This window comes from Epinephelus fuscoguttatus, linkage group LG5, assembly GCF_011397635.1.
Source record: "Epinephelus fuscoguttatus linkage group LG5, E.fuscoguttatus.final_Chr_v1".
NCBI lineage: Eukaryota > Metazoa > Chordata > Actinopteri > Perciformes > Serranidae > Epinephelus > Epinephelus fuscoguttatus.
Window position 1 is genome coordinate 29,813,745 of NC_064756.1, and position 16,651 is coordinate 29,830,395.

The 16,651-nt window shown below is 42.2% G+C and overlaps 1 protein-coding gene across 2 annotated transcripts in view; it reads left to right on the forward strand.

Moving 5' to 3' along the window:
• Positions 1–16,397, forward strand: part of nectin3a (nectin cell adhesion molecule 3a) — a 35,338-nt gene extending 18,941 nt beyond the window's left edge. For both annotated transcript variants that reach the window (XM_049575706.1, XM_049575707.1), the window contains exons 3-6: positions 5,323–5,622; positions 8,097–8,214; positions 9,461–9,612; positions 11,749–16,397. In XM_049575706.1, coding sequence (XP_049431663.1) covers positions 5,323–5,622; positions 8,097–8,214; positions 9,461–9,612; positions 11,749–12,404 — 1,226 coding nt within the window. In that variant the 3' untranslated portion in view covers positions 12,405–16,397. The remainder of the gene's footprint in view (positions 1–5,322; positions 5,623–8,096; positions 8,215–9,460; positions 9,613–11,748) is intronic.
• The last annotated feature ends 254 nt before the right edge of the window (positions 16,398–16,651 follow it).

Genomic DNA, 16,651 nt, shown 5'->3' on the forward strand with positions numbered 1-16,651 from the left:
ATGACAAACTTGGCAGTCTCTAGTGTAGAAAATATATAATTAAAGATGATATACTTCAGGGTATCAGCACATTTAGTATTATAATTTTCTTTTTTTGTACTGAAAACCTCTGTTGGTGCTGATACATCTGCCTTTCCGTAATGACCTTAACAACCCCACAGTTTATAATAAATTATTAAAGAAATATACATCTCATCAAACACGTACTATATCAAGATATATTTATTTCTTGCTACTCATTACCATTTTCCTGTTTATCCAAATTATTGCATACACACACTGTATTGTCTTTGTACTGGTGTTAACCTGTATGTTCTACACTGTATGGGGCACATACAGTAACCCCTTCTCTGAGGATTATGACCATTGAACTTTCTCAGTGGTCAGCGTATGTTTCAAGCCCTAAATTGGCGGTTGGATTGCACTCAGGCAGCGCTGAGAGTCGGAGATTGCACTGTAGGCAGTAGTTTCTCGTCTCACTTCAGAGACTGAGGGAGACTCTGATGACTAATGAGTGTTACATTAAGTGCTGCTGTGACAGCCACAGTGTCTGGGACCTCACAGAGTTCAGCTACACCTTGTTTTCCTCTCCACGCAGCTTCTCACACGCATTGGGTTTTTTATGGCTCATACAAACACATACATGCACACCCAAACACAAATACATGCCTAGGCCTTCTTTACAATTCTCATGTAATTAGGGTGTGATTATGGTGGAAATATATGTTCTTGGCAATTAGATACATGTCATGTGGGCATAGGGTGTTTATCCTAAAGAGCACACATCACAATTACAAGACCTAAAGTCAGCAGATTTAAGTTCCCAAGGCAGAGATGAAGACTGGCATCTTCATCTCTGCCTCCTTTTGGGTTGACTTGTGCCATTTTCACAAGAATGTTTTGAGACAGGAAGAAGTAGCTGCATCCCAAAATTTCTGGTTAACAAGTCAGCATATGGGCAATATATTGTTGAACCGGAGTTTATTAAAGCGGACCTATTATGCTTTCCTGTATTCTGTGTCTTAAATATAGTGTGACAGTGAAGGATGTTCATAAATAACATGGCCACAGTTTCAAGTAATGAGGTCAACATGTGTAAAAGTAATCCCTGTGAGCAAAAACCTCAGGTTTCCTACTGCTTTTAACACTACGTTTCCAGCAGTTGTTTCAACTCTGGCTACGGTATGATGTCATAGTGTGCCAGATTTATTACAAAGCCTACCCCGCTAAATAAAGCTTCATGCTAAAGTCAGTGACACATGTAAACTCGATTGCCAATGTTGCTAATTCCCCCTTGTTTTTGAAACATATTGGTGATGAGTGAAAGTGCTTCTATTCATGGTGCAGCGATGTGCACAGACATATGCTGTGTCTCAAATCGCATACTTCTGTACTTAGACTTAATATTTTGAGTGCATAAGTGCGTTCACACTGAGAAGTATGGAAAAAAGCAGTGCACTATGAGTACCCGGATGGTGCACTCAAAATGGTCAAAAAGTTGAGTGTGGAACTATGGACACTTCTCGCCCTCAATGGTCGCCATCTTGGCTACGTAGCGGAAGGGGGGGGGCCACTTTTTAAACTGGAAATAGCGGCCGAGGACTGTGCGACCGTGAATGTCGCTGAATTGTACAAATACAAGTGTCTTTTGCACTAAACACCACTATACTGTTGTCTGGTATAAGCCAGCAGTATGTTTATTGGGTTAATTTAACAGTCTGTAATGATTTGGTACCGTGAACAATAATGAGAATGCTAATGCTAGTTTGCAAACTAGTTAATTTGCGTTCATCATTTCCGGTGAGTGTGCAACGGCCGTGTTTGGTTTGAAACAACACTACCCTGTCGAAATTCGTGCACTACGCCAATGAGTACATAGTGCACATAGTATACTACATAGAAGTGTACTAACAGAAGTATGTGATTTGAGACACACCAATAGAGATATGGTAGACCTGGATACGCCGACCAATCAGAGTAGAGTGGGGTTTTTGGGAAGGGGGGCTAAAAAAACAAGCGATAAAACTGAGTAACTCAGACAGAGGGTGAATACAGTAGCCTGAGTGTCAGACTGAAGCTCCCAGAACCTTCAGTCTGACATGGCTTCCATTGAAGGCGATTTACAAGGGGGAGGGAATTTGATTTTTTCCCTAACCAATCAGTGGAGATCAACGACTCACCCAGAATCTGACGTCATTAGTATCCATGCCTCGGGGGTGCCAAAAACAAGCGAGCATTGCCCGTTTAAAATGTCTCCGTCGTCATGCACGCCCATCTGCATCACCGTTAAATCCAGTTTAGCAGCTTCCTTAATTTGGTCCTCCATTAACGCGAGTAGTGGTGAAATACCTCGATAGCATCGTCAATGTGGTCTGTAGGATCTGTAGCGGTCGCCATTGTTGCTATCCTCACCACGCTGATGTACAGCTTGACATCAGCATGGCGCTGATTGGCTAATCGCTAGACCCCCAGCGTTCATTGGTCCGTCCAGCGTTTGGACGAGATAAATCGCAAATTCATTGAAGTATGCCAGACCAGAGATGCAAGCCTACTCAGTTGAGTGGGCGGGGTCTATGGTCTGGAACCAGGCTATGAATACAGGTGTTTCAGCTCAGATAGTGAGAGGAATTTTGTTTTTGACCATTAGAGCATGTGCACATGTCCTAGTGAAAACCTTAAATACAAGTATAAACCTGAAAATGAGCATAATAGGTCCTCGTTAACAAACTGTTTTTAGATACAGAATATTGGTTTTATGGTGTATATTGTGTTTGTTTCAGTTTAAACTACTCAGCTCAAAGTTCCAAGTTTTGATCCATGTTTACGTTTTGAGGTTGAAAAGAAAGCACTTGACTTCATTTTCATTCCTTTCAAATGAACTAAACTAAAGCGTTGAAAAGGCTCAAACCCATGAATAATAGATCTAAGTCACGACACACATCGTAATCATTAACAGGTGCAGCAGACATTGACTTACACTCTTGATGCGAACCTTGTCTTGTGTTTAATCATGAGACACTCAACACACAATATTTGCTTTGGCCCAACACTTTCTCGCTTTCCTTTTCACCGTGCGTCTACAGCTTCTCAGAGAAAAGGCCTGAGCATTTAAGGAACAGTTCAGCAGGAAGTGTGCTACAGTGCGTTAGCCAAAAGTCTCCACCAGTGAGCAAAAGGAAGGAACTAGAGAAGGAAAATATGACACGTAAAGTGAGTGAATTAGATCGACCTTTTGTGTGAACGTGCTGACAGGTGAATGGGAAAACTAATGAACAGCCATTGACTTTCTTAAACATGCACATGCATTCAGTTGGCGAGGCAGATTTTATCAATAAGCATTTGAGCATTGTCTTTCAACCACGAACTGCATTCTCTTTTGTTTGAAGTTGTCTGTTCGTTGATGTGGCAAATAATGCAAGTTCTTTTTTGCTGAGTCACAAAATTGAGGAATCAGCCCCACAGAGAGATGGTTAAAGACGCTTACTCACCGAAGCCAAAATCTGAGGAGGGTCATAGTTTTTTTATTTTTTCTTTCTTTTTTTTTTTTTTTTTTTCCTGTGGTGAGAAATGTTTCATTTCTTCTTTTTGTTTATTCAAATAATGCTGGACTTCCCCTTCAGTTTCTGTGAAGTGTCATTTTTTGCTTGCATGTTGCTGTATGTCTCATGTTTTATCTTTTCTTGTTCTGGTAACTATCAACCTTTTGCATCACAGCTTTCAAAATCTAAAACAAAAAAGATGGCTGATTATTTCAGATCTGCTATAGATCACCATACCAAACAGTAAAAATGTGAAATTAGAGGTTTTGATGATGAATCTTTACAGTAAAAGTGTCCTCATGTGATGCATAACCATTGGAGTCAAATCCCCTTTTTCTAGGGGTTTCCGCTGTGACGTGAGTGTTCAGTGTGCATATGTGGGTCAGTGTGTACGTGGGTGGGAAAGGGCCAATGCAGCCAGTTTGCTGAAGGGAAATCGTTACCCTTTCCCCTAAAGCATTTCCACTCATCCAAAGCGTTCCCCTCCCTTCCTGACAGCAATTCCAAATTAACACGTCTGTCTGATTTAGTAATTCTGCAGCTTCGGCCAGCTTGCCTTTTAACATAGAGCAGCTACTGTTTATAGTCAGAACCCTGTAAGGAGGGGCCGGGGGAAGCAAATGAAGAATGTGAGGTGGACGACCGAGAGCGATGTCCCCACCCCTGCTCCGGGTACAGGAGACGCCAGGTTATTTTTGGAAAAGCGGGGTGCCGAGAGTTATTTGAATTTGTTGTCGGACCTCCTGCCTGGCCGGAGGAGTGGGGTGGCAGATGTCTTAAAGGTGATGGCCTTGTCTTGTGGATTAAGCTGGTGTGTGCCCCCATGTGTCTCTTAAAACGGTCACCGTCGCAGTAAGTGGAACAGCTGTTCTTTGAGGAAGGACAGAGATGGAGGAGACGGTGCACCGCAAGAGAAAGAAGAAGAAATTTACGTAAGAGGGAAATTCCAGTGATGGTACATAGAGGTATAACCTGTGTAGCCAGTTTACTTCACCACCCCTCCATTGTGTTCTCCCCTCCCTCAGCAGACCATCTTCTGTAATTCATCCGTCCCTTTTCCTCTTTTGTCTTGCTGAACTTTCCAGCATAATCACAAAGTGTCATCTCTGACACTTTGTGATTATTGAACAGAGCCCTGTGTGTCTTTTTTTAGGCCAGCACAGCAGTAGATAAACAGTTTTACTGCTTCGCACAACAGGTAGAGGGGTGGTGTTATTCTGGTCACGTCCCTCTTGCATGGATCTGTTTTGCCTCTCTGTTGAGAAAATCCTTGTTCAGTCTAAACCTGCAGTTATTCTCAGGAAGCCGGCATAACATTACTCAAAGTGCTGAGAAGTGTACAGTAACTTTGCTCCTCATCTTTCAGTACAACAGAGTCAAATACAAACACTCCACAGTGTCGACTGTCAGTAGCCTCTGATTCTGCAATATGAAGGGTTTTTCCCCAAAGTCATACACAGACGTAAGGCTGTGCTAGAACCATACAGTTGGACCATTAGACTCCAACAATAAAGGCAGCTCAGTCTCTGAAATGCATCCATATGATTTAATAGCATGCTTTATCAATTTTTAATGTATGTATGTGAAATGGAAGAAGTCAATTTGCTCTCTCTGGCAGTTAAGTATACTAAGGCCACTTCCCTCTGTCCATATATTACATGATGGACATTATTTATTCATATACATACACAAAAGATCAATATTCATTTTATAATCTTTTCTCCATTCTGTCATTTCCTCTCCTCCCCCCTTCTCTCCCTCCTCTTCGCACTCTTCATCACAGTGGAGCCAAAAGTCTATGTGTCCGCCGGCCCCACAGCTCTGCTGGATGGAGGCAACGAGTCACTGGTGGCCACCTGCATAGCAGAGCGTGGCCGTCCTGCTGCTGAGGTTTTCTGGGAGACGGAGCTGTATGGAAGAAGTGAGAGGCTAAGTCACGATGAGCTCAACGGCACCACCACCGTACACGTGCGCTACATGTGGCAACCACAGAGCTACGCCCAGGGGAAGACGCTCACCTGTGTGGTGCGCCACCCAGCCCTGCAAACAGAATTCCGCATACCCTATACACTAAATATTCAGTGTAAGTGCAACATAAAGCGCTTCCTTGATTCCTGTGCTGTTTTTTTTATTTACACTTGACAAGATAAGTCAGGTGATATTATTCTTATCATGAAATCCCAAAACCAACAATGAATTGATCCCACTACTTCAACTAAGTATCACCTGTGTAGCCACAGCCTGATGGAGCTTACTCCTCTGTGCCATGGACCTCCACTGTCCAAAAATTATTGACTTGCAACATTGTGAAAGGGATAGTTCAGACTTTCTGAAGTGGGACTGTATGAAGTGCTTATTCATAATCAGTAGATGGTGATCAGTTCACTCCCAGTTTGGAGAAGCAGGCAGGAGTGCCACTACGGAAACGTAGCAATGTATTGTTGTGGAATGGGGTTAGCAGTAAAAAAAAAAAAAAAAGCCACTTAAAAAAATCAATATCAGTCTAAGTGGATGCTATGTTTAGAATATTTTAGCTCCTGTACCTCACCATCAGACAACCTTTTCTTTGGCACTACATTTCCTCAGCTGTTGAACTTAAGTATCCCTATGTAAAAAATCCAAATGTGCCATGCACCACAGGTTAGAGTTTCTGTTCGGGTCAGACAGAAACAGAACTTCACTTTCCTAAGTATTTCAAAGATGGCGCATGCTTGTGTCTTTCCTGATTGTTCAAACAGGACCATTTATTTTCCTTCTGCAAAGTTCATCTTCTCTATACTCTGGTTCATGGAGGTATCCCTTTGTCTCCACAGTGAATGACATTTTGTTGTTGCTGTCATAATCACTCTGTTTTTATAAATAAAATTTCTTGCATGTGTTGTCTCCTCCACAAACTGCTAAAAGTCTGACCCAAACAAAAAAGAACACTTAACAGTGCTGCAAGTCCATCGGAGACAGAAAATACAGTTGCAGTTTTGGACTCAGAACCTGGACAACAAAGATGTGCATGTGTACACCGATTTTCCAAATACACACCAGTGAGCAGCATCATTGCACTGGGTAATGACGAACATAGGCACCGTAGTGTACTTTGAGTCAATCCCACATTCTGCACCCTGCTGCTGTAAATACTGACCAGCTCACTAAATCCAAGGTCCCCAACAAATGAGCTATTTACTCCTGTTTCAGTAATGTTTGCTAAAATCTACAATAACAAAAATATAGAATATCTGCAGCTGTCAGTTATTCCTCAAACTGCTCAAAGAGACATAAATGAAACCAAATTTTAGTGTGAGTGGTTTTGTGACATCGTCCTTTTACCATCCTTTACCCGCTACACCAGATTGCTTCTGATCACGCTGCTCCCCACATTGGGTCAAGTGAAGCACTACGACTGCCCAATTAATTGTGTAAGATTATGCATTTATTGAACTTTTAGTTACTGTCATCAATAATATAAATTGTTCCTGAAATCACCGATGAATGTTCTATGAAAGTAACGATTATTATAGCTCCAGTTGTGCAGCCCTAACAGGTACAGTGCATCTTATCGATATTAACCCATGCTGATAGCCTGATTTATGAATAGCCCGCTCAGTACCTTTCCTCCTTCGCCCATAAAGGGGCTATTTAAGAGTCATCTTAATGCTATAATCATTGATGCATACTTCCTTGGCAAGCAGTACTAAGGGTTAGTCTGTGTTTGGACCATGTGAGTGCAGGCTAATGAAGGTATTTTATGAAATATTGATCAGGCCTCAGCAGCAACACAAGAAGCAGGGGGCTACTGGGGGACAGCGCGTGGAGACGCAGTAAAAAACAAGGTTAATACAGGAAGAAAGAGGCTTCCCAGCTCTATAAATCATGTCAAATGCAGAGGCAAGGGATTTTAAGTGCAAAACAAGCACAATTTCAACGTGGAGCAACGTGAAAAGGGTCAGTGGACACGATAAGCCGAGGCATCTTACTGTGCGCTGTAATGAGTTCCTCATTTGTCCTCGAGAGAAATCAAAATGAAATATTGGATATCTAAGTCAGTGTTTGCCATGTGTTATTACAGTGGCATGTGCCTGCTTTCATTTAGGCATCCTCCTGCTTTCCTTTGTTTTGTTTTTTCTTCTTTGTCATGGTGAGGCAGTAGAGTTTATTATTAGCTGCACTACATCTACTGTCGGAGTGAGTCTGTCATTTTCTAACTTTCCACCAACCCAGGGTCATTTGTTCGCTCTCTTGGCTCTCGTTCACCGGCAGATCCTGTACCCTGCTACAGTCCTGCACAGGCTTTGTTTTTGTCATCGCTCCGCTACTGTGCTTATAATGCACGCTTTGTTCCTTCTGGAAAAGCTCATTTGTCATCAGGCTGCTGGGATCACAATGACTGATTATTGAGTGCTAGTCTTATACACTGTGAAATAAAACTAAAGTACAGTTTGGTCAGCATGACCTAACAAAAAACACTGCTGTAATAAAAAAAATACATTGTTAAAAAAAAATGTGTTTTTAGTAAATAATACACATTTTTTAAATCATAACCATTTGTTTTATTTTGTTTTACAGTTGCACCAATGGTATCAATAATCGGAATCGACAAAAATTGGTATGTAGGTCAGGAGAATGTGAGGTTCACCTGTGGCGCCAAAGCCAACCCACCTGCCCGTCGCTTCACATGGACCAGGTCAGTATCCCAAAAAACTTCTGATTGTGTTCTTCTAAGGTTCCAGCTATGCAGCATTAGGCAAACTGCCCCTTGCATTTTAGCTATACACATTGAAATTCAGACTTTGGGGGTCACTCAGATGATGCTACATCCTAATTCAGGGGCCTTCAAAGAGTCTCAGGTACTGTCCAGCGTTGCTGTCCTCCCCTGAAAGTCCATTGTTCAAGACAGAGTATGTCAGAACAGGTTGACATCTTCTGTTAAAGTTTCTTTAATGTGACAGCCATCTCTGCCCCAAATTCAGGGGACACATCACTTAAATCTAATCAGTTGTTAAAATGTGCAGTACTTGCCAACTCATAAACTTGGAAAAATGTCTGATACTTGTTGTCAGGTTGTCAGCAGCTCATGTCAAAAAAGACATTGTAGAATGTGAATAATGGAAACCAGGTGTAGACTTTGTTTTAGTCTGGACAAATTAAACGTTTATCATGTGTTCAAGTAAAATCCCCCTCACACAGTTTACTGGGTTATAATGAAACTTAAATGAGTTTATCATTAGTATTTAGTTATAAGGAGTCTTTTTCTGTTTGATTGTTGTTTTGTGGATCACCAGTTTAATGACAAACAGACAAAAGCCACTTGTTTGTAGAGTAACTAATGTTATAGCCAACATGGGTGAAACATCAGCTGCTGTGTGGTCCAGTTGTGATAAACTAAACTGGGCTCAAACAAACTTAAAATTAAGGGTTGAAATGAAGAAGCTTCTGTCTATAAATTACCTCCAGCTTGACTTTTGGAGCCCGGACACTGGAGCTGTCAATTGCGCTGCTGCACCCGTCGGGAAGACTCCCTGCTATAAATAAAAGATTCCAAATGGTTCATGCATCAGAGCAACACTGGCCTATTGGCAGCTCTTTGTCATCATCTTGCTTTGAAAGAAAGAAATATGGTCTCATGTGAACTGACAGTACCAGAAAAGTCTAGACAGCCAAGCTCTTTATTTTCTTTTTTTTTTGCTCTGACTTTGAAACCTTATGTTGCTATGAAAGAGCTTTCCCCCCTCATCTGATGGAAGTGCAGTCAGCTCAAATTATCGCAGTCATGTGATCATGTAATAGCTGCAACAGGCCTACGAGTGAGAGTCAACACAACCAGCAGAACAGTGACATCACTGCAGTAGCAACATAATGTATTTCTTTGAGTCTGTGTGTATGACTTACTGTACACTGTAAGATTTATGTAATGTTTCATATCTGCACAGGTTGGATGGATCGATGCCCGAGGGTGTTGAGATATCAAACAATAGCTTTGCTTTCAATCGCCCGTTGGATCGCAATGACTCTGGAGTGTACCGCTGTGAAGTGCTAAACGATATCGGTCTCCGCAGTCAAGATGTAAACCTCTGGGTACAAGGTATATTTTGACTTCTTTACTCAATTTCTAAAGTGCTATTGAATTCTTTCATGTGCTTATTTAGATAAATTACATTTAACACCCCAGGTTAAAAAGAGAGAGCAATCTGTGCCTTTTTACATTCATCGTGCCCCTCTCTGATGTAAGATTACCCTCTCAGTGCGATCGGCCCTCAGTTCAACACTTCTAGCAGAGCTAAGCCTTCATATAAATGTCCCTGCCCAGATCCACTTTCACACATTCCTGGCAACAGAGGAGCTCGGAGTGCAGATGAAGAGTATCAGTACCAAACGTTTCCACTGTTGTGGTTTTGGCAACATTAGATTTCTCAGATAAGGTAGAGGGTGTTTACCCCTGCTGGTTCAGCAAAGTATGCACCCATGTAGCCTTTGTCTTTGTTTTGTTTAAGGTCAGGTTTCACAGCGGGACGTAGTAGATTGTGTTCACAGATTTGCAGTACACAGAAGTAGGTGTGTGGCTGTTATTTAACAGTGTATTGTTTTTTTTTAAGTTGTGTGAAATGTGATTATTTCAGTGCTTAATAGATTAAAACTAATATGCAGAAGGGACTTCCCCCGATCATGGAAAGGGGATTCCCTGCATTTGGATTTGTTAGTGCTGTTGATTCACAGGCATAAATCCTTGTTAGAAAACTCGTAGGGTATTTAACTACTCCCGTCTGCTTCCTCTGTCTGTCCATGGTTTGCTACTTGAGTTCATTATTGTAAAGTCAGGGTGTGGATCCTGAGAACTCTGCATCTCTTTTTGTTTTCATTTCTCCTCTGCTGCTTTTAATCCTTTTCCAAACAAAGCAACTGCTGCTTTTGGACACGAACTCCGCTAACACACACAATCCCTTTCGTTTCTCACTGTCGAGAGGAAAAGAGCTGGAGGAGCCCCAAAAAAGGCTGTCAGGCTCCATCTGTGTACAGGCCCGGTTTGGAGTCCCGCTCCAAACGAAAGCACAGCTGACATCCTGTCCAGGACCGACTTGCACCGAGCAATTATCTTGCTTCTCTTGTCAAATAGTAAGACTTGGGCATTGCGGCCTCTCACTTCCATCCCCTGTGGAGATAGCCAGGTTGAGCTCAGCTATATTCCCTCCCCCCTCCGTGGCTGCTCGGTGTAGCTGTTTCACATTCCCAGTTGTCTGTGCAGCCTTGTGGTTTTTGGCTGCTCGTCTCTCAGATGATCAGCTACATGGTTGCAGATGCTCATAACCATACATGAGTTTAAAATGTCGCACTGCAGGGTGGGATTGATAGTGACTGACGATTGCCAGTATATCAGTTCACTGACCTTGAGCCGTCTCTATTATCCTCTCTCATGCTTTCACTTTAGCCCCGATCCTTCAGGCTCACACACAGTGTATAATTGCAGGTAATTAGACTCTTACTCAGTTACACAAATTGTGGAAATCATTACAGCTCCACAGGGAATCCGGTTTTGATAACTAGTACCTAAAAACCTCCCGGAGATGCAGACCTCTATTAGAGCGAGTCATTTTGCTTTGTAGTCAGGCTTTTGATGTTCCTGTGCTGAGATCGACTCATGGTATCAGGCTGCTCTTAGCCCCAGAGGCTGGAGGTCAGAATGGAGACACTTATCCTGACCTTGAGCTCCACAAAGCCCGTTCCTCTCCAGCTCTGGCTGCTATCACAAACGCCGGCCACCGAAGGACAAATCAGATGCAGGAACCTCACATCGATCACACAGCGTTTCATCTTCTCACATGACTTCCCCACAGCAGGGCTTGGAAAGAAAGGGGGAGAGCCAATCACGCTCACTCAGATGCTCATGAGTGCATGTCCTCTGTCTTCCTATCCCTCGCTGTCTCTGTCTCGTGCACACACACACAATGACAGTCAGCACTTAACCTCTCTCTGCCCCTCTCATTTCCTCCTTTTTGCTCCACAGCGCAGCTTTCAACAGATTCTTTAGTCTCAGGAGAGGCATGTCTCTACTCCAACACTGCACAGTGTTGCTATAAATTAATCTAAGAACCATTCACACTTGCTCGCCAATCGTTACAGAACATAAAGCGTGGTCTTTCCTCTCTTTATTTTTATGACTCCTCACTCAATCTGCTGTCTTTCTTCTCTGTTTAAATCTTTTCATCACATGTTCTCTCCGCAGATCCTCCCCCCACCACGGCGGCCCCCAGCACCACCGCATCCCTCCTCCATGACACCTCCGGAACTGGCACTGCTGTCGACCAGCGGAGAGCCCTGTTCACCTCCCCAACCCTGGCCTCCTTACCTGACAGCAGCCTGGGCACAATTGTCGGAGGGGCCGTAGGTGGAGTGTTATTCCTGATTCTCTTGCTGATCCTTGGCGGCGTCTGCTTCATGCGACAGCGCCGGACCTTCAGAGGAGACTACTACACCAAACAGTACCTGGGACCCTCCGACATGCAGAAGGAATCTCAGCTGGACGTGCTGCAGCCGCATGAGCTACAGGAAGTCTACGGGGACAAGACGAGCAAAGGCAGCCAGGAGCTGAAACCCAAACTGGGTGGAGACATCATTTACCCGGACTACACCCCTGACCACAAGGATAGGGATGACTGGGCCGACAGGGGGGATGGCCACAGGGGTCACAAGGAGGGAAACTACTACCCAGATCACTACAACACCCAAAACATGCACCCCTGCGGGCCTCCTGTGCACAGCCCCATAGTGAACAACGGCTCCCCCTATCTCCCGGATGACTGCTATGACAATGGCACAGACAGCGACTATGTGTCCCACATGGACGGATCTGTGATCTCACGCAGGGAGTGGTACGTTTGAGGAAACGAGTGAAGGGGGAAAAAAAGGACAAATGACTGACTGAGACTGATTTCACACGTGGCAGATATAAATATCATTAAAGGTGTCATTTCAGTTAAAGGATGAGTACAACTTCTCCACTCAGTTTCACAATGAGCTCTTTGAACAATACTGCTCTGCCTTGATTGTAACCACTTAACCTTAAGGACGTGTATGTGGATTGTATTACACATTTGTAGCATGTCAAGGAGCTACAAATAAGCTGGAACAGTGATACTATCTGTGTGGGCTTAAGAGGCTTTGGCATACAGTGACGTTTCGACTGATGTGAATGAGGTTTTCTATTCTGCTTGTTTGTGTTTGCACCTGTCTTTAACACAGGTCACAGGGCAGGTGTTGAAACCCTTGTTACTGAAGTATTTATATCCCCGACCGACTGAGCTCTGCTCCCGTAAAACCTCGCAACTTCTGTGGCATTTTCAAAACGGTCCCATGATTGCTTACGGCATTTTCATACCGATGAGATGTTTATCATGGCTGCAACCAGTATTTAAGGCAAATTATAATGCATGCTTTCTTAAAAAAAACAAGATGTATCATCAAGTTAAAGGGAAGGTTCACTAAGCACTCATGATTAAAAGGGAGAATTGCATTGTTTTGAGGGAAAAGCTAACTGACATTACAAAGAAACCCCCCGGTAAACCTTTAGTTAAGTTCTTCAGTGGCTTTAAAAAACTCTCAGTATCTTATGTAAATTATTCATGAAATGGTAACCCTGAAACCTGAGACAGAGTGGTCACTCCCTGTGGAAGTATTTTTACTTTCAGCTCCAATTCAGCTTATTTATTTTACAGATATCTACACTCTTAAAGTTGTAATCCTTAAGATTTCTTTCCTGGTTGATTGGTGACACCCGTGGTTACAGTTGTAAGAGGAAGTGTGATATAATACTACAGCAAACACACAAAAGAAGCAACTTGTGTATCTGTTTACAGTGCAGCCAGACAAACTGACGCTTTAACAAAGATGTCAGTCAGTAATACTTGCAGCTAATGTGCATCTTGTCACCTGCAGATGCGTGGCTGCTCCTTTTTGTTCACTTACTTGCTTGTGTAAAGTAAGAATGAGTCACTAACCAAAAAAAAAAGCCAGGAATGTCTGGTCAACTGATGAGCTGGTGAGCTCAGCTCTAACCACAGTGACAAATACTTAATGTTTCCCCGTTGGTGCTTTCACAATAAAAGCCACCTGGTGTCTTGCCAGCTGAATACTTTTAATGTGAAACAGCAGCAGTAGAAAACAGCAGTAACTAATTGCAGCTCTGACTCAGTGTAAGAAGAATGCGACACAGAGACTGATAACAATAACATAAAACTGTGCTGGATTACACGCCTGCATCGTTTCCTCTGAATCCATCTTGTTTAGGATGGCAGCCTAGTGTGGGAACGGGACTCTGCCATTACCAGTAATAACTACATACTGCTTCAAATTTGACAACACAAACACACTAAATATATTTATATATAATATAATTTATATTATAGTTTCCTTGGTAGCTGACAGGAAGTAAACAGGAGCCAAAGCTGTTGCCCTAGCAACGACACAGCAATGAAACAGTAGAGATATAATTACTGCTGAAAAATTACCAATATAAAAAGTATTACACATCAGGTTTGATTTAATGAAAGTCTCAAGGATCATAACTTAAACCAAATGCACTGTTATCGTTACTGAAATGTGTTAATACAGTCACTTTCTTGCAGTGAAAAAGCACAACTCCATTATTACAGTTGTCAGTGAACATCAAAGGAGGCCTACCAGGCTTCAGCCCCTTCCACTTAGCCATGATAACAGGCTGCCTCGCTGTCTATCTCATTTTCCCTCCTCTGTATCCTCTGATTTCTGTCTGCACACAAACACCAATTGGTCATTATAGTTTTTATTTTAAACATGGGATCAAAGCAATGAGTTATAAATACCAGATGCGACTATCACAGCTGTCATCATCCGACATTATGCGGCTCCATAAACCACCAACAGTTTCACTGCTCCCGCTCGACACTCCGGGGTCGTGATTCACGATGGTGAAAGCAAAACACTTGCTGGGGGAAAAAAGAAAGAAAGGGGGGGTCAGAGAGCTCAGAAAAAGGAGCACTAATAAAGTGATCCTTCAGCTTTAGTTTGTACGCGTTTGAAGTATGATTGCGCAAATACCTCACAGCACAGTTGGAAACATCGTGAGCAGCTGACATCACTACTGATCACAGAACAGGCTATAATATTGGGGTTTGGCTCCTCCGCAGCTCCTCTGAGGATCTACAGCGATCATGGAAACTAGAAATTTAATCCATGAGTGAAAAAATTGGTTTAAGAACCATCTAGGTTAGAGCTGTCTGTGCAATGGCTCCCAAAGGGATATGTATCTTTTTTTCTTTTCCTACAAACAACAAACCCAGTGACACTTATTCAAAACAAAAGAGCTGACATCATGAATGATCTCATCTCTCACGGCTTGATTTGACCTTACACTTTTCCACTTAGTGCTCCCCCTTTTTTTTTTTGGTTTCCTCAGGACTGATACATGGATCAAAGTGGCCTCACATGAAAGGGAAAACATAACCCTTTTTGGAAAGATCCCTGTTTAGTCAATCAGGGTGTTTGTTGCTCGAAGATGGAGCCATGTATGTGTGTTACAGTCAGGTCAGGACGAGGGGTGGGGGTACACTTTGAGGTCTCTTTCTTTCTTATTGGGGTTTTATAGATTGTGGCTGCGCTTTTTTTTTTTTTTTTTTAACCCTTCTCCACCCTGCTTTTCCCATGCCAAAACTTTGGTCGAAAGGTTTAGATGTCTGAAAATAATCTCGCTCTCACTCTCATCGTCGCATACACGCACACGCACCCAGCCGCCACACATCTGCCACTGCAGCCCACATTGGAGGAGCAGTCCTCACCTCAAACCTTCAGCTTTTTAATTAACTTTCTTTCTTTTTTTTTTTTCCTCGTTGCACTTGGCAATGAAAGTGCTCAAAGTCGCTGATATATAGCACATCCGTGTCTGCATGCACACATTTTTTTTTAATTTTTTTTTTTATACATATATACAAGGCTGATTTGTAGCTGCCAACTTGTTTCTTATTAGTCACTCCATGCAAACTGCTGTCTCTGCTCTAAAACTGATCTCTCAGTCTCTGTTTCATCTCTAAAGGACTGAGCTGAAGTGATGAATGTTTTTGTAAAGTTCTTTTGGATCACTCACCAACTGGTTGCATGTAAATTAAGTTATTCGCTTCCTACAACTTTCCTTATTTCTCATCACTAATGTTTATATACATGTACATAATGCTAATAGGTTAGCGTAGGATTAGCTGTTCTCTCAGTTTGATTTTCTTATGCTCATGTACAGTTTGTTCTGGACTCCCCTACTGAATAGTTGGTGCCTTAGACGGGCTGAGCAATGCACAGAAACTTTGAAAAATGACAAGCGTTAATATAAAGGATATTAATATCGTTAAAGAGGAGGACTGACTGGTCCCTTAATATGTCTTCCATCTTGATATTTAAGATTTGCTGTTATCAAAAGGTCGGAGTAGACAAAAGGTTGATTGTCATGCCTTATTCACTTTGAGAGGACACATGTAACAAGTTAGTTACTGAGAAAATTGTAATAAGTAAAGTTTCACTGGGAATTTAGGCAAGCCAGATTCATAGAAAATATTGTTGTCCTGTAAATATGCTGGCTGTTTTTTTTTTTATTATTATTGAAAAAAAAAATCTTATTTTTTTGTATGAGGTCTGTAATTTTCACAGAGTATTACTTTATCTTACGTGCATTCGAGGAGCTCTCGTCTCATGATAATGTCAAGGGCGAGCCTGTTTTCACTGCATTTTATATTTGTTCACGAGAGTTTCAGACCCATTATTTTGTATGTTGTTGTTTGAATGATTGATGTCTCACAGGAATCAGAGATGAAAGTGTGGTAGATTGTATTTTGTTCCTTTGTTTGCAATAAAAGACCATGATTATTGCACTTATATTTGTCCGGGGATTCTGCTTTCAGAGAGCGAGATTTTTATTTTGGTTTATTAAGTTCTTTAACTTGCATCAGATTCTTTTTTCTTTTGATGAGTATTGTGTTAATTTAATATTTAGATTGCCCATAACCATTTAAAGCTTTACAGATAGATACAGGTATGATGGCAGACAAGGGCCATTGAGTTACAACAGCCTGTAACATTTCCATTTGGAGAAACCTGCCTCAGCTTCAGAA